General features: G+C 45.9%; 1 protein-coding gene across 1 annotated transcript in view; it reads left to right on the top strand.

Annotated features, from left to right (window-relative positions):
- The window catches only part of atg7 (ATG7 autophagy related 7 homolog (S. cerevisiae)), a 43,793-nt gene extending 29,605 nt beyond the window's left edge, over positions 1 to 14,188 (top strand). Inside the window, exons 18-20 of the mRNA XM_062986336.1 lie at positions 2,645 to 2,725; positions 4,932 to 5,054; positions 13,711 to 14,188. Coding sequence (XP_062842406.1) covers positions 2,645 to 2,725; positions 4,932 to 5,054; positions 13,711 to 13,743 — 237 coding nt within the window. The 3' untranslated portion in view covers positions 13,744 to 14,188. The remainder of the gene's footprint in view (positions 1 to 2,644; positions 2,726 to 4,931; positions 5,055 to 13,710) is intronic.
- The last annotated feature ends 4,081 nt before the right edge of the window (positions 14,189 to 18,269 follow it).

The following is an 18,269-nucleotide window of genomic DNA, read 5'->3' as shown; positions in this document are numbered from 1 at the left end:
CACACTGCTGCAGTGTGTATGTGTGTCCACATACTTTTGGTGCGTATAAATTTACATTTAGCGGACGCTTTTATCCAAAACGACTTACAGTATCGTGACAGAATACTGTCTAAGCAATTGAGGGTTAAGGGCCTTGCTCAAGGGCCCAACAGTGGCAACCTGGCAGTGGTGGGGCTTGAACCAGCGACCTTTCGATTACAAGTCCAGTACCTTAACCACTAGGCTACAACGTCCTAACTAAAAGGGCAAAGCAAATACTGCACCCAAGGTTTGGTGGTCAATTCCTTAAATCCGTACATGTGGACCATTATCTTTTATTTAATTTTCATGGTCAGGGTTGTGGTGGGTCCGGTTCCCCCGGAATCACTGGCCTGGACACCAATCCAGGGATTTGACATAGTCTGTATGTAGACGCCCGACCGGCAGATAGCACTCCCGGTGATTCGAGCCCTGGACCCTGGCGTAATTTACCGCTACGCTGTGGCTCATTACGACAGCACAGTTATTTATTCGTGTGCCCTTAATGATGCCACATGGCTCTTTTAAAACGGCACCAAGCAGCGCTCGTCTATCTTTAGATTCAATCCTCCACACGCCTGCTCACATGTACACGGGGCTAACATCGATGTTCACACCGCGGGTAATTAACTCGCTAGCATTAGCAGCACGATACGCAGACCTGCCCCCCACGTGCATAATGTCATCGACTCGACGAGCCCCTGACCGCAGAAGCGTGAAGCGTGGCGGTGCAGCAGGACCTGATGAAGGTAGTGGAGCTGGAACTTCTATCGACGTGCTGGTTTCAGAAGGACAGCAGATCGAACGCCGTCGAGACGCCGCGCATGAATGAGCTATTCCAGCGCTTTAGTGATCACATGACCCACCTGTGGGGTTTAATTTTCTTCTCCAAAAAACCTCTTTATGCAACACTGCCCTCCTGTGTACTAGAGGAGAACTGCCGTCATATCACAACATGGATGCCACTTTGTTTGACCCTAGTAGTTTTTAATTGTGCCCCAAAACATCATTGTAATGACAAAGCTAACGCAGCACCCAAAGTGTGGTGCTAAATTCTTAAAATCTGTACATGTGGACCATTATCTTTTACTTTACTTTCATGGTCAGGGTTGTGGTGGTTCCGGTTTCCCCAGAATCACTGGTCCAGATCCCAATCCAGGGGTTTGACACAGTCGGTGGCATCTGTATGTAGATGCCCGATTGGCAGATTCAAGACACCATTGAAATGTATTCAATCAAGCGCTCGGGTGGCATGGAGGTCTAAAGCACCAGCCCGTCGCTGTTGAATCTCTCGAGTTCAAATCTCTGGTGATGCTGTCGACCTGGCCTGGCAATTACTGAGCAAATCTGGTGAGAAAAAAAGTCCAAATAAATCATAATATCTGTACATTTAGTGGAAGTTTTTATCTAAAGCGACTTAGAATTATGACTCTACACAAAATAGAGCAATTGAGGGTTAAGGGCCTTGCTCAGGGGTCCGACAGTATCTACTTGGTAGTGATCAGGCTTAAACCAGCAACCTTTTGATTACTAGTCCAGTACCTTAACCACTGATCGACTACTGGCTCTATTTTTTTGGAAAAAATCCATCAAAACAAAACTAAGTGCATCAGTGGTTTATGAAGTGGCCAAAAATATCATACGCTGTATGGTCAAAAGTATTCGGACACCTTACCATGAGCTTGTCGGACGTCCCATTTTAAAGGCGACCGACTTCAAATGTTTGTCTGTGGGAATTTGTTCCCTGCCAACTGTGCCAACTGGCATCAGACTGCATAACAATAGCAGAATACACAGGCTGTCCTCACACTGATGAGCCAGCTCCCCCCTACAATAACTCAAGATCCAACCCCCCATTTTTTTCCAGCACTGGACTCTATGTTTCATTATTTATTCACACATATATATATATTTACATATAGAATATATGTATAGTGTTTTTATTATATTGTAGTTTATTTGTTTATTAGGATTTTAACGTCATGTTTTACACTGTGGTTACATTCATGACAGGAGCGGTAGTTACTCATCACACAAGATTCATCAGTTCACAAGGTTACATCGAACACGCAGTCATGGACAATTTAGTATCTCCAATTCACCTCACTTGCACGTCTTTGAACTGTGGGGAAATGAAAATGGAAACCCACGCGGAGAACATGCAAACTCCACACAGAAAGGACCCGGACCGCCCCACCTGGGGATCGAACCCAGGACCTTCTTGCTGTGAGGCGACAGTGCTACCCACTTAGCCACCTTATTTTTTATTTTATTTACTCTGTATTACTGTACTGGAGCTGCTGTAACACTCGAATTTCCCCCATGGTGATCAATAAAGGAATCTTATCTTATCTTACTCAATCAATACATTACAGCATTTGTACAACTGGGCATTGATGATGGCATAATTCATGTATTTATAGAGCTTGCTTATACAGGAAAGGGCCTTCCCTAATCTGTTGCTGCAACGTTAGACTTCCATTAGACCTGTTAGTAATTATTATGGCTGAAATCTAGAAGCGGTGTCCCAATACTTTTGTTCATATCGGTTGCGATTTCATGTTGGACCACCAGATGGCGCCACCTGTAAATAAATCATCACTCACTCAGTGTGTTTATGTTTCAGATCCGTGGTTTCCTCTCCAGATTTGATAACGTGCTTCCTGCCAGCCTGGCCTTCGATAAGTGCACTGCCTGCTCACCAGTGGTAAGTCATGCCAACACCAAACCAACTCACCAGCAGCTTGGGGCAACAGTTTGGGGCAAAAGTAAGGTCCGGAAAGATATAGTCTGATGTGGCCTGCACAGAGCTCTAACCTCAACTCATTACACAGCTTTGGGATGAATTGGAACGCTGATTGTCGGCCAGGCTTTCTCATCCAACGTCAGAGCCTGGGGTTTTACAGAATGGGCACAAATTCCCACAGATAATGCTACAAAATCTCATGGAAAGGCCAGAGTCTGGGTTCCCCTGGCACCGACACCAGCAGCTATGCCACCAGGGCCAGGGGCCTGGGTTCAAATTCTCGTCTGTGAGAAATTTGGTATGTTTTCTCCATGTTCATTCTCAAAAAGGAAGGTGCAGAAGGTGTGTTGGCTGCCTAAGTCTGACCAGTCCGTGGTCAGGTGTCCAAATCCTTTTGGCCATATAGGCGTTGCTATAACTTCATGTGTATTTTTGGGATTTGGGAATTTAAAGAAGTCCACACGGCTCTTGGGAATTGGAAATGACTAAATTGGCAGATAAGGAGGGAAAAGTCTCCTGCTGGAATTAGAGCGGACCTTCCTTAAACTGTTGCCCTAACGTTGGAAGCGCATATTAACTCAAACACCTGAGCTGTGCCGTTATGAGGGGCGTCCACATACTTTTGGCTGTGTGGAGTTGGGTTCTCATTGTTAGCACGTCCTTAACTACAGCTGTTTATTTTCCAGCACGTCGTATAAACAGAAGCTTCAAAGAACAAACGCGCTCTGTCCAAATGTGCAGGGAGAGCAAACGCGCCTCCTCTGACGACTACTGGGGGGAAGTTACGAGAATCGGGGGAGGAGGAGGGGGATGTTGGGGGGGGGGGGGGGGGGGGTCTATTTAAACCAGATGTGCTACACACACACACACACACACACGGAAATACGCACAGCTGCGTCACACAGTTACCACATGGTTTAATGGAGCACATCAGCCAGGAGATTCACTACTGGGAAACAACATTCACTCATTTGTTGATTGTTTTACCACTGCTTTATCCTGGTCAGGGTTGCGGTGGGTCCAATTCACTGGAAGAAAGTCAATAAGCACCCTGGTCAGGTTGCCAGTCACTGCAACTACTGCACTCACTTCATCTACTGCACTCACTGCATCTACTGCACATTCTGTACTCACTGCACCTACTGCACTGCAAGTACTGCACCTACTGCACTCACTGCACCTACTGCACTCACTGCGCTTGCTGTACTGCACCTACTGCAACTACTGCACTCACTGCACTGTACCTACTGTGCTCACTGCATTTATTGTACTCACTACATCTACTGCACTCACTGCAACTTCTGCATTCACTGCAACTACTGCACTCTCTGCATTTAATACACCTACTGCACTCACTCCCCTCACTGTATTGCACTTGCTGCACCTACTGTACTCACCACACCTACTGTACTCACTGCCTTCACTGCACCTACTGCACCCGCTGCACTTACTGCATTGTACCTACTGCACTCACGGAAACTACTGTCCTCACTGTACCTACTGCACTTACTGCACTGCATCTACACTGCCCTTACTGCAACTACTGCATCTACTGCGCTCACTGCATTTACTACACCTACTGCACTCACTGCACTGCATCTACACTGCCCTCACTGCAACTACTGCACTCACTGCACTTACTACCCTCACTGCCCTCACTGCACTGCACCTACTGCACTCACTGCATTTACTGTACTCACTGCACCCGCTGCACTCACTGCCAAACCTATAAACGTCACAGTGGCACTAAATCTGGCTCAGTGTCGTCATTTAATACCACACTACTCTGTTCCATAAATGTACTCCACCCTCTCTCTCACACACACACACACACACACACACACACACACACACACACACACACACACACACACTGCGGCTGTAGAAACTCTTATGATTGTGTAGATGGTGTAGATGTTGTGGATGGAGCTGTGGTGTGTGATGTGAGGGTGATCATGCCTGGGTGGCCTTCAGAATTGACTGAGACTGATTAAAATTCACTCTTATCACATAAGAATTGTTTCCAGTGCCACTGGCTGCCACACAACCCTGAAGTATGAAGCCGTACAGTTTCTGTGCATTTTATAACTGGCGTAATCTGCAGTTTGTGCCGCAGTAATGCAGCTCATGACCAGAAGAATCCTAACACAGTTGTTATTGTTTACAGGTGCTGGAACATTACGAGCGTGACGGATTCCAGTTTCTGTCGAAGGTGTTTAATTCGTCTCATTCCTTCCTGGAGGATCTGACCGGTCTGACTTTACTACATCAGGAGACTCAGGCTGCCGAGGTGAGTCTTCATCCCTCACCTCCTTTGTGAGGTCTTGGTGCTGTGAAAAGTAATGGCGCCCTCCTCTGATTACTTCTGTTACTGCGTAATTGTTTTTTTTGCACACTGAACAGGTTCAAGAAAAATGTTTAAGTGATTTTTTTGGAAAAAAAAAAAGGTCACCTCCTCTCGTGAACTGGGCGTCGGGTGTCCATACGTCCATTTTGGGGTCTGATGTTCTCCTTTTTATTTTTGGGGTCTGATGTCCTCCTTTTTATTTTTGGGGTCTGATGTCCTCCTTTTTAGGATCTGATGCCCTCCATTTTGGGGTCTGATGTTCTCCTTTTTATTTTTGGGGTCTGATGTCCTCCTTTTTAGGGTCTGGTGCCCTCCATTTTGTGGCTCTGATGTTCTCCTTTTTAGGGTCTAATGTCCTCCTTTTTGAGGTCTGATGTCCTTTTTTTTCTTTTTGGAGCCTGGTGCCCTCTTTTTTTGGACTCTGATGTTCTCCTTTTTGGGGTCTCGTCCTCTTTTTTTGGGCTATGATGTCCCACTTTTTCTTTTTAGGGTCTGATGCCCTCCATTTTGGGCTCTGATGTCCTCCTTTTTGGGTTCTCATGTTCTTTTTTGGGGGGGTCTCATGTCCTTCTATTTGGGCTATGATGTCCTCCTTTATAGGGTATGTTTTCTTCTTTATGGTCTGATGTCCTTTTTTATGGTGTGGTGCCCTCTTTTTGGGGTCTGATGTTCTCTTTTTTGGGTTTTGATGCCTGCCATTTATTTTGGGGTCTTTTGGGTTTTTTCTTTTTTGGGGTCTCATGTTCTCCTTTTCATTTTATAGTCTGATGTTCTCTTTTTGGGGTCTGAAGTCCTTTTTGGGTTTATGGAAGTGGCTTCCTAACTGTGCGTTACCACACATGATCAGGTTGCAAACGGAGTAAATAAAGCAGTCATTTATTAGTGATAATCCGTTCAGGTTAATTACTGTGTGAGTGTGAGTGTGAGTGTGTGTGTGTGTGTGTGTGTGTGTGTGTGTGTGTGTGTGTGTGTGTGTGTGTGTGTGTGTGTGTGGTACCTGAGCTGGTGAGACTGAACCCTGACTGATGTCTAACAGACTCTGGGCACTCTGGGTAAATCACTTCTCTATTATCTGGACTGTTCGGTTGTATGTCTTTGTTCTGGCCGGTTTAATCTGGGCAGAGACGCGGGATCAGAACGTCCTGTGCTCCCTCCATCACGCTTCTCATTATAGAACCTGATGATTGACCGTAATAGAGCATCGAAAGTGCCAATTTCTTTCAGAATGAAAATAATAGACGTTCAGGTGACGGCCTTCATTTACAGATCGTTTATTTTCTTATTAAAGCTTGATAGGCTGTCTGACCAAAATTATGTGGACGCCCAGACATCAGAACTTCATGTTCTTGTTGAAAATGAAATCCAGACCCTTCGTTCCTCTCATGCTTTTATTATGTTGTGTAACATACCTGCAGGGATCCCTACCAATGTGAGGTGAACAGCCTAGCCATGATGGGGCTCCTAAAAACATGATAGAAGAGAGGGACGGAAATGCTTCTGCTTTGCTTCCCTTTATTTCCAATTTAGTCATTTCCAGTTCTCACTTACAGTTCCTCTCACATCCAGACCAGCATTCCGAGCTCTGATATTCTTCTCTGTAAACGGCTTCCCTGTGCTTCTAAACCCGAGCTCGGGCAGGAATCGGGCGCTGATCATGCAGCCCCGTGGGTGCCGCCCCGTCCCAAACCTCAGGGAGTGGGGAAGCACACAGGAAATGAGTGTCTGAACAGGAAGCTGTGATTCGTCCACCGCGCAGCACCCACGAACCGGCGTGTTGTTCAGACCTGCCCGGATTACTGCGGCGTTTTGGACGTGATCGTCTGACGAAACCTCCGAGCTCCTGAAACCTTCTCAGCTCGCCGAGTCTCTGATTAAATTCCCACACACAGATATACTCCACATTCTCAGAGGAGCGGCTGTTGTTCCAGCTGAAGATCTCACACAGAGGTCGCTCTTTGTTTTTGAAATCGAATGTCCAACAAGCTCGCGGTCGGGTGTCCAAATACTTTCGGCTGCGTTGTGTATTTTCACCAGGAAAAACTAAATGAAATCAACACGTCGTGGAATTTGAACTGGAGGTGTTTAAACTTTTGAAGCCAGTTGAAATTCGTCTCCAGGTCGCATTCTGCCCCCCCGGACCCTATGTGGCTGTCTGTAGTAGCACCGGCGCATTAGCGATATTTCACCATCGAGCTCTTCTCATCCTGTACAGCCCCACCACACACTTCCTGTGATGAGAGAACCTTGTGTGGGCTGAAGTTCACTTCCTGCTGAGGATCCTGACGGATGGTTTCCTGCGTTATGCTCTCGGCGCTGGTGTTGTGTACTTTACACCCCGCTGAACGCCCCGACCTGAGTGCCAGCGCCGGAAGTGAGGCGCCTTTGTGTTTACAGTGGAGCTCTGTGTCACCGGACGTGTCCAAATATTGTGGTAATGCTAGAAAAAAAATGGGTGTTAATATACTGTAGATTCTGGCTTTCTCTGCGACTAAAACAGGCTCCGCTCCTCTATAAGTCATCAACGGAAGTGTTGAGTAGGGTTGAGATCAGGGCTCGGTGCAGGCCTTCCCTAAACTGTTGCCACAAAGTTGAAAGATTGTTATTTACTATAGACAGTTGTTTTTATAGGGCGGCACAGTGGCTCTCACAGCAACAAGGTCCTGGGTTTGAGTTTGCATGTTCTCCCCGCGTCTGTGTGGGTTTCCTCCCACATGTGAAGCCAGGTTAATTGGAAATGCCCAGTGATGGACTGGCACCCTGTCCAGGGAGTTTCTCTGTGCCTTGCACCCATTGAGAGCTGGGATAGGCACCAGCAACCCCTGCGACCCTGATCAGGATGAGCGGCTTAGAAAGTGAGCGAGCGAGAATCGTTTTTATTCACCTGAAGTTAATAATAAGAAGGGATGTCCACATACTTTTGGCCACACAGTGTATAAACATGCAGTCTGACACCGTATATAACAGTTCGTTGTGTAGAAATGAACCTGCTGTAGCTTTAAAATTCTAAAATCATTTTTATTGGTGCATTTAGTGTTTGTTAGTGAATGTATGGAACACAGGCTTCATTATCCAGTGGGATACACAAAGAACCGCTTCTTTTCACCTGCACAACAAGCAGGGATCGGTATCACGTATGGAGAGTCACACACTGCTCTGTGTGCAATGCCTCGACCTGCCAGCAGAGGCCGCAATCGCAGCAGCCCGCCCTCAGACGCTGCCAGTCGTGTCTGTGCGGGCGCCCAGTCGGCTGATAGCAGAGCGTCCAGCTTTTCTGATTTCTGGAGCTAAACAACAGAACTAAACAGTGGCACCATGACCGAGTCTTTTCAGTAAATCGTTCATCACAAAGACGTCCCTTCATCTCGCCTCGTTCCCGTCGGCGTGGGCGCCGATCCGCTATCATTTCGGTAAACGGTTCTGTTCCCCGTCGCCGAAGCTCCGGCCGGAGTAACGGCGGCGTCCTGCTAACACGCCGAACAATAGCGCTCTGTTTATCCTCTCGTGCAGATTCACTTCCTCTCACACGCCGGATCAACACGCCACTGTACTTCCTCATCCTGATTATACACGGCTTATAATCGCCGCTCGCATTTCACCTTCCCACGCCCGGACCCACGGCGCGCCCACTTCCCAAAAAACGGGGCGGAGCTGAGCGTACCGCGTGCTCACGGTGAGCCGATTAAATCACGTCATCAGAGTAGTAACGTTGTTCTCATTTATTCCTCTGAGGCTGCTGGTTCTGATCACCACAGGGCCAAAAGTATCTGGACGCCTGACTGACCGTGAGCTTGTCGGACGTCCGGTTTCATAAACAGACGGTATTAAAACAGTGACCTATAGGTGACCTTTTCAGCTATATCACCAGCCACCGTTCTGAGGAGTCTTCTCACTTTTGAGGGAAACGTTGAAGTATGTGTGTGGGAATTTGTGCCCGTTCAGTTGAAAGCTGGCAGTATTTGTATGGCTGGGCATTGAGATCCGTTCCAGAGCTGTTGAGTGAGGTCAGGGCTCTGCGCTCGGCGCTGGTGTTGTGTTCTTTACACCCCGCTGAACGTCCCGACCTGAGCATCAGCGCCGGAAGTGAGGCGGCTTCGTGTTTACAGTGGAGCTCTGTGTCACCGGACGTGTCCAAATATTGTGTGTTAATATAGATTAAAAGGCTTACTTTGCGACTAAAACTAAGGCTCCGCTCTTCTATATGTCGTCAACGGAAGTGTTCAGTAGGGTTGAGATCAGGGCTTCTCACTTTTGAGGAAGACATTGGAGTATGTCTGTGGGAATTTGTGCCCTTTCAATCGAAAACGGCTGGGCACTGATGTTGATGTTCCGGTTCGTTCCAGAGCTGTTGAGTGGGGCTGAGGTCAGGGCTCTGTACAGCATACAATCATGCTTGACCGGGAAAGGGCCTTCCCTAAACTGTTGCTGCAAAGCTGGCAGTATATGACATACAGAAGCACTGACTTCTGCAGCTCAGTCATTCTAACTAGTGCTCCTCTAGTTGTTTGACCAAGTTTAGAGATGTAGCCTGATCTAGGCAGTGTGGCTGTAGATTCGTGGTGCCAGTGTCCATGTTCAGTGTGACTTGTTGCGAGCGCTCCCTGACTTACTGATCGAGCTGTTCTGTGGACAGTCTTTACCATAATGATAGACCTCAGAACATGAAGTCCTTTTGTCTTTGTATGCCGTAGCCTAGAAGGTCGCTGGTTCAAGCCCCACCACTGCCAGATTGCGGCTGTTGGGCCCTTGAGCAAGGCCCTTAACCATCAATTGCTCAGATTGGATACACACACACACACACACACACACACACACACTGCGCTGAAGCCCTGCGGCGAGTCTCCTGTACGTCGGCGCAGGTCTGAACTCGTCCCCTCGGTACAGAAGAGCGCGACGCGTAACAGGAGTCTGGAACCGAAGGTGCTAATCAAAACCCCAAAAATAAACGCCCTTCAAAAGGTGCACGCCAGCGCCAACCTGCCCCGGTTTAATTACACCTGTGACTAAAAGCGGCTCTTTAAAGGCTCGGGGTTAAAGATCAGACGTCTGTTCCTAAACCTGGACGCACGGGGATCAAACCCAAATCCCGTCTCTGAGTCCGGACGAGCGGCGCTGACCGCAGACGAGCTGCAGCCGACACCATCACACGCTCGTCATCTTTCAACCCTAAACCACACGCCACAGAATCTGCTCTCTGTATCCACAACAAAACCAAACACAGAGCTTCAGAGCGCCGCGGCTTCATACCGCCGGCTCACGAGCGCTCGCCGATACTCGGGATGACCAAAAGTATGTGGACGCCTGACCGAAAGCTTGTCGGGCATCACGATCCAGAAGCACGGGCGGCATTATGGAGCAATAAGAGCCACAGAGCAGAGCAGTTAGACGTGGGATCCCCACCACCGCCGAGTTGCTACTGTTGGGCCCCTGAGCGAGGCCCCTAACCCTGAATTGCTTGCACTGTATCCAGTCACAGCAAAACATGCGCTGGATAAAAGCATCTGTTAACTGTGGTCAACGTAAAACGTAAGCAGCCTTAACTTTATAGACTTTGCTTTGGGACAGTGGTAGCTCAGTGGTTAAGGTGCTGGATTAGTAATCATAAGGTTGCCGGTTCAAGCCCCACCACTGCCAAAATGGGGGGGGGTTGGGTTATTGGGGTTGCATCATGCCCGTCGTGCCGGTCAGTGGAAACTGTGAGCATGAGGACGGCCGTGTGTGTGTGTGGGCTGAACAATGGTGGATGATAAGAGAGGTTTGTGTGTGTGTGTGTGAGGCAGTGTGGAGAGATGATTAGATCCCGTCCCGCTCGCTTCCTCCCCTGCTGGGCCCCCGAGCTCTGATAAAGCTCTGGAGCCCCACCAGCACCGCTTCACCCTGCCAAACTGTGGGTCCACACCCTTCCTCCCCCCCCGCGCCCCCCGCGCCCCGCTCAGGTCCACGTCACGTTTATCACTGAGGTTTATTTACTGAGACTAATCGTGGCCGAGGGCCCAAAAATTAACGTTTAATATTCATCTGCACAAAAATACAACACACACACACACACACACACATACACACACACACACACACACACACACACACACATACACACACACACACACACACACACACACACACACACACACACACACATACACACACACATTCAGGTTCCTTTCCAAGTTTATGGTGGGTTTTTAAGGAAAGTTAGAGAAAATAGAGAAAATAAACATTAAGGAAAGAATAAAAAAGGAAACAAAAAAAGAAAAAGTTGAAAATCTAGGAAGAAAAAATGAAAGGAAAAAAAGAAAAAAAAAAAAAAACAGGAAATGAAAGAGAAAATAAAATATGATTTCTCAGGACGCATCATTGAGGAAAATAAGAAAAAAAAAGAAACTGACTGAAAGAAAGAAAAAAGTTTTAAAAATAAAACAAAATTGAAAGAAAAATATGTTAAAAATGAAATAAAAAATAGTTAAAAATAGTGAAAAAAAGAGTTAAAATGCAAAATAAAAGATGAAAAGAGTAGAATGAAAAAAGAGCTAAAACACAATTAAAAATAAAGAATAGAAAGAAAAAAAGTGTAAAGAGTAGAAAGAGAAAAATAAAAAAAGTCAAAAGACAAAAAGAATTAAAAAACAAAAAAGGGAAAAAAAGAAAGACAATAAAAGTTAAAAAAAAAAAAGCAAAATGAAAAGAGTAGAAGGAAAAAAGAGTTTAAAGAATAATATAAAGAATAGAAAGAAAAAATTAGTTAAAAAAAACCAAAATAAAAAATGAAAAGTGTAGAAAAAGAAAGTTAAAAAAAAAGACAAAAAGAAATAAAAAAACAAAAAAGTTAAAAGAAGAAAAAGAAAATAAAAGTTAAAAAAGCTAAATGAAAAATAAATACTAGAAAGAACAAAGGAATTAAAAATAAAATGAAAAAATGAAAAGAATAAACAAACATAGTAACTAACAACTCGTACATTTAACTTTAATTATAACAATGAAAGCAAACAATTGGTGGTTTATTTTCGTATTTTGCTCAGAGAACCAGAATCAGGTTTGAGATTTTCTGTGGAATGGAGAGATCATGAAGATTAAAAGTGTTTGATGTTTGATGAGATCAAATTTCTCACAACGAATCACTTCAAACAAACAGATTAAAGTTGTTACACTTCCTCTTAATGAGACGCCTGATTATAGAAACACCCTTCAGGCGTCTGAGTGCGGCTCGGTCTGATGGGTCTGATGGCTCTGATGGTCCCGGGTACGAGAGAGACGTGATGAGTTTGATGATGATGAGCGTTTCTCTCTCTGGACTCTCATCAGTCCCGGTTCGGGTGATTGAGGGGTGTGAAGGAGCTTTGTTGGGATCAGGACGTCGGACTGTGATGTTTGGGATTTGTTACCGTGCGTGTGGTCTGTATGATCGTTCAGATCGGCGTGTTTACAGCGGCGCGGTGATAGAAGTGGACGAGCTGGTGTTTACAGTCCTCAGGCGTCTGGATGTGATGTGGTGAGCTTCAGCATCTGGACGTCTTTTAGTTTTACTTTTATCAGCTTTTGATTTTTGTAAATAAACTCTAATGGCTTATTTGATGCCTGCAATACCACTCTGCCGCTGTGATCACATGATCACGAGGTCGATTCTGTCGTTACTAATGAAGCTCCAGGTCTCGGATCTCAGCCTGTCGGGTCTCACCTGGATCTGAAGGGTGTGTGTGTGAGGTGTAGAATTTTCTACTGTCAGCGTTGTTGCCACAGCTGTGTGTGTGTGTGTGTGTGTGTGTGTGTGTGTGTGTGTGTGTGTGTGTGTGTATGTGTGTGTGAAGAAGAGGGTTTTTTTTGTATTTCGTGGCAGGAACTTCAAAGTGCCGGTGCTTCTCTGAGCCTCTCGCCCGCGTGAGGGTTGCTGTCTTTTTTTTGTTATTTTTTGATGGCTTTTATTAGCATGTCATTAGCGCGTCGCTCAGCAGCTTTTGACATCCAGGTGTTCTGTAGAAAAAAAGCACCTGTAAACACACACACACACACACACACTCACACACACTCACTCACACACACGTGCGGCTTCTCTGAAGTCCTCAGGCAGACGGTGAGGATGCAGGTCGGTCCTCGAGGTACAAAAATCAAACTGTGCTCATGTTCTAACACATCATTAATCATACTGATATTATGATAACAACCTGCAGTAACACACGTGTGTGTGTGTGTGTGTGTGTGGTTGGGGGGGCACAAGTCCAGAAACACACCCAATTTGGGATGACCGGGCACCTATACAGACAATGATGGGCTCATTTGAGGGAGGGAGGACCGTAGTGATTCCTCATAACTGCTGAATTACGACCTCTGGTGGCTGATCGATGGTGCTGCACAGAGACGGGGAATAATGGGGATCAGTGCGTGACTCTGTGCGCGATACGGGTCTCTTTATGAACTCGTCTGGTGCAGGTGAAAAGCTGTCAGAGGGGGGGGTGTTGGTCACAGCTCTCTTCGTTCAGGAGTGGAGGTGTGCAGCAGTACAGGTGAAATACGATCAGGGAATTGGATATGACTAAATTAGAAGGAAATTCAAGTAAAAACTGTGAAAAAAACCTTTGTAATAATTTTTTTTCTCGATTTTCTCTTTCAGATTTGGGACATGAGCGATGATGAAAGTGTTTGAGACGGAACCACAGATAACGCATAACGCTTCTCTATATATCTACATAACGACATATAAACCGTAACGAAGCGTAAAAACGCGCTTCACTGACCGATCAAGGACTCTGAACAACTACTCCACGTGTTTAACGGAGCGTGAGAGCTAAAATCCGTTCACATCCAGTGTGAATCATCAACGACCCAATAAATCAAACCTCCAGCAGTTCACACATCTCTGGATTTGATTCAGCGCTCATAAACGACATGGTCAAAAGTATGTGGACACGCCTTCTAATCGTTGTTTAAATGTAGTTTTGATCTGATCAGTGAAACGTTCAGATTTGTAAGATTCTAATATTCACTGGACATCTACAAATAAAATAAATGTTGTTCTATTGTAAAAGCTCTTGATGTTCCTGATCTAATAACGTCATTTTTTTGTTTGTGTATTAAAATAAAAATTAATGTGTAAAAACCTCTGACTCAACGTGCATGCTATTTTATTTCTGCATTTTCTCCCTTTTTCACCCAATTTAGTCGTAGCCAATTTGTTTTCCGCTGCTGAAGATGGTGTACGAGGAGGGTATATTCTCCCGACACGCCCTCCGATACGTGCACGCTCCACCGAGCCCTTCTTATTCGCCCGTACTTCGATCTCGCTCACGGAGAGTCACGCTCTCTGTGATCTCCACCTTCCTCCACTTCTGTACAGGCGCCTCGGGCTACTAACCAGGGTCCTTACACGCCTTCGAAGACCCCGCCCATTTGTTTAGTCCCGTCTTTTCCCACGCAGCAGACTAGTGGCCAATTTTGTCAGCTGCCTGCTAGGGGGTGCCCAGTTGACCGGTTGCAGAGCTGAGATTCAGACTCAGGATCTCGGTGCTGGTGCGCTAGTGCAGGAAAAATAATAATAATAATTTAATAAACTTGTATGTGAATGCCCCCTTGTGGAGGCTTTAGGTTACATCTTGTAAACCACAGAGAGTAAGATGCATTGCTTTTGTTGCCTTTTATAAGAAAATGTTTGTGCTAGTGGAATATCTCGCTGCGCCACCTGGAGGCCAGAAGAGCTTCTCTGATGTTTGTTTATTAGGATTTTAACGTCATGTTTTACACTGTGGTTACATTCATGACAGGAACGGTCGTTACTCATTACACAAGATTCATCAGTCCACAAGTTTAATATCAAACACAGTCATGGACAATTTTGTGTCTCCAATTCACCTCACTTGCACGTCTTTGGACTGTGGGAGGAAACCGGAGCTCCCGGAGGAAACCCACACAGACACGGGGAGAACATGCAAACTCCTCACAGAAAGGACCCGGACCGCCCCACCTGGGGATCGAACCCAGGACCTTCTTGCTGTGAGGCGACAGTGCTACCCACCGAGCCGTCCCGCGTTCCTGATGTAGACGAGTGTATAAGGGAAAGAAAGCGGCGCTCTCCGTTCTCTAAAAGAAGATCGAAGATTAAAAAACTGATATAAATAATAAGAATAAAAACATGAATCCTGGTGGTTTAAGAGGAGAAGAATAAAAACATGAATCCTGGTGGTTTAAGAGCACTTTATTGTTCATCAAGGCTACTTAAAGTACAAAACAATGGCCCGCCAGTTTGTTTATTTAAAAGAGAAACGTGGCCACAGAGGTGTGAGTATAATACACATTTACAAAGCAGTTACACACATCATCCAGCTGACGTTTCTAGAGTGGAAGTGCACGTCCGACCCCTCCGATCCGGGCGGGGTCGGGGTCGGGGTCCCTGTGACAGACGAGTGCTTTTTTGTTCGACCCAAACTGCTCGGTAGCCTTTAGCTAAATAATACGCGAGTGGCTATAACGCAGTGTTCGTTACAATAACCGTGTTCCTGCACTTAAAAACCTTCGACACGTCTACCATGAAAAAGATCAACTTTTTATTAAAAAAATCTTCCTCCGGGAAAAACTCCAAACAAACCGAAACAAAACAAATAAAAGCATGATTACCATAAAGGACAGCGAGACAAATTAAATAACTACATATCATTAACAAATTAATTGTTCCTCAAAAAATACCTACGATCTGTTTTCTCTGTACAATCGTTACGCACAGCGTAATGATGGTCTTATACTATAGTTAGCTATATAAAATGTTTCTTTATTAAGTGATTTACCTACAGTGTGTAGAGTAAATGTGAGTCGAGTGTCCTACGTAGTGAAACGTGTAAATATCGACCTCGCCGAGCTCAGTGTGGGACGTCTTTAGGACCCGCCGCTCGCTCGGATACACGCGAGTAAACGTACGAGGTGAGACGGGCGGATTCGTGGGTGAATACGATAGGTTCGATGTCGGCTCGTTTTTGCGCAGAGATGTGACGGAATGTAAAGGACGAGCTTAAGATGAGTGAGCGAAGAAACGCCACGTCTGAGCAGCAACTCCAAACGAACCGCCGTGTGTGATGAAAAACGGATCTCCAACGTTCATGGTCTGTATTACCACCGTTTTATCCTGGTCAGGGTCTCTGGGGGTCTGATTCATGTGGTGAAAGGCAGGAAACAACCTGGACAGGTCGCCAGTCCATCACAGGCACGCAGACACATTTATATATTATTATTTATTTATTTATCTCCAGTTTAACTCACTTGCATGTGTTTGGACTGTGGAAGGAAACCGGAGCACCCGTAGGAAACCCACACAGACACATGAAGGACCCGGACCGCTCCACCTGGGAATCAAACCCAGGACCTTCTTGCTGTGAGGTGACAGTGCATACACAGATTGTTGTGGGAGGAAACCAGAGCACCTGGAGGAAACCAACACAACCAGAGGGAGAACATGCAAACTTCACACAGCCCGACTGATGGAATCGAACCCAGGCCCTTTTCTTGCTGAGGTGAAAGTGATACCCACTGCGCCACCGAGTCTCATCTAACCATAACAGCCGGGATCTGAATCCAAAAACCTGCATGACTGGTAGATCAACTGCCAGCCAGAATTCCCTGCTGGCTGGAATGTAGAAGAATTGATTTTTTGGGTACCTTCCCTGTTGGTGGTGCTATCGACCTGGCCGGGCACAGTTGGCAGGATGTACCAGCAAAGCGGCTGAACAAATGCGCTACTTTTAATAGGAGGTTCAAGTGACGTCACTGGTCCATTTTCCTCATTACTGGTTTTGTGGGGGGAAAATGTCGCATCATTTTTCCATCAGAGCTTCAGAAATACTAAATATGTCTGTTCCTGGTCTGGTGGAAGACAGAGACAGAGACTAATGAAGGATGTTTGAACCCCTACAGATGAAGCTGATCCTGATCAAACTGCAGATACTGAAGCACAGACCTGCGATTAAACACCAGGTTTAAGTTTCTTGGGTTTAATTTGGCCAGATATTATAAATAACAGAGACCTGTGAGCAAACCCGGACAGAACATCTGAGCTGAGACGTGTCCACATCCCAGAACCCCGGGTTTACTCTGTATAGAACGTTTTTCATCAGACGCAGACGGTTCGTCCCGGAGGTGCGTCTGCCGCAGACGGGCGCTGTGAGCGAGACCTGTACTGCTTCCCTACAGGAGGAATGTCTTTCACCTCAGTACAGGCTGGACACGACAAAAACGAGGCGGCCTGACCCGAACCCACCCGATCCGTGGCTGCTAACAGCGGCGTCCGCGGTTAATACACATAAATCTATATAAGGCCTGTCCGGAGGCTGTCCCCTCTTATCTAGCTGCTACCACGACGAACGATGAATACAAAATAATCATACGGAGTACGACTGTACCAGCAGTGAGTCTATCTACCATTGTTACTGACGAAAAAATATATAAACTAACGATCTGAGAAACAGGCTAATAGTATTAAGAATGAAATGTCTACACAATAATAGATACCAGCTATTAACAACACAAACAAAGAAAATAAATCATACGTCATGCACCAGTAAGCAACAATTTACCCATTAAACCTTAGAGCTACTCTAGCAAAAACCACAGTGCTTGGAAGGGGGGGGAGAAAATAAATGAAATGCCCTCGGGTTGAAAAAACAACAGTCTGGTGTCTGTATCAAAACATGTGAAGTAAAGAAGTTAAATCTCGTCCCCTCGTAATACAGCATCACCACCACGCCCTCGTTTAACATATCGATCGAGTAACAAGTCATCTTAAATTAGTGACCGTAGCTATTTAATCAATAGTGCAAAAAGCCTTTCTGGGGTGGGTGGGGGGGATAAAAGAGCAGATTTAGAGCCCATTTACTCATCAAAACCTACTATGGGTAGAAAAGATTCAGATATTTATACATATAAAATCATATAGGAGAACCAATGAAGCCGAGAACACGCAGGTGTTGAGATGCTCGGATGCCCTCTTGCGGTCAAATCTGAATCGGCGCTGTTATTAAGAATAGCCAACAGTTACCAGCCACGTTACTGTCGTTTACTTAATGTGAACCGTAAAGTGTATCACATTCGCACGAGTGCTGGATAAAAAATGAGCTTTTTTATTTTTTTTTGGTTTTCTTTCAGCTGCTCCCATATTTAGGGGTCGCACAGCGGATACCAGACCCGGTGCAG

This window comes from Trichomycterus rosablanca, chromosome 24, assembly GCF_030014385.1.
Source record: "Trichomycterus rosablanca isolate fTriRos1 chromosome 24, fTriRos1.hap1, whole genome shotgun sequence".
Classification (NCBI taxonomy): Eukaryota; Metazoa; Chordata; class Actinopteri; order Siluriformes; family Trichomycteridae; genus Trichomycterus; species Trichomycterus rosablanca.
This window is presented reverse-complemented; position numbering and strand designations above follow the sequence as displayed.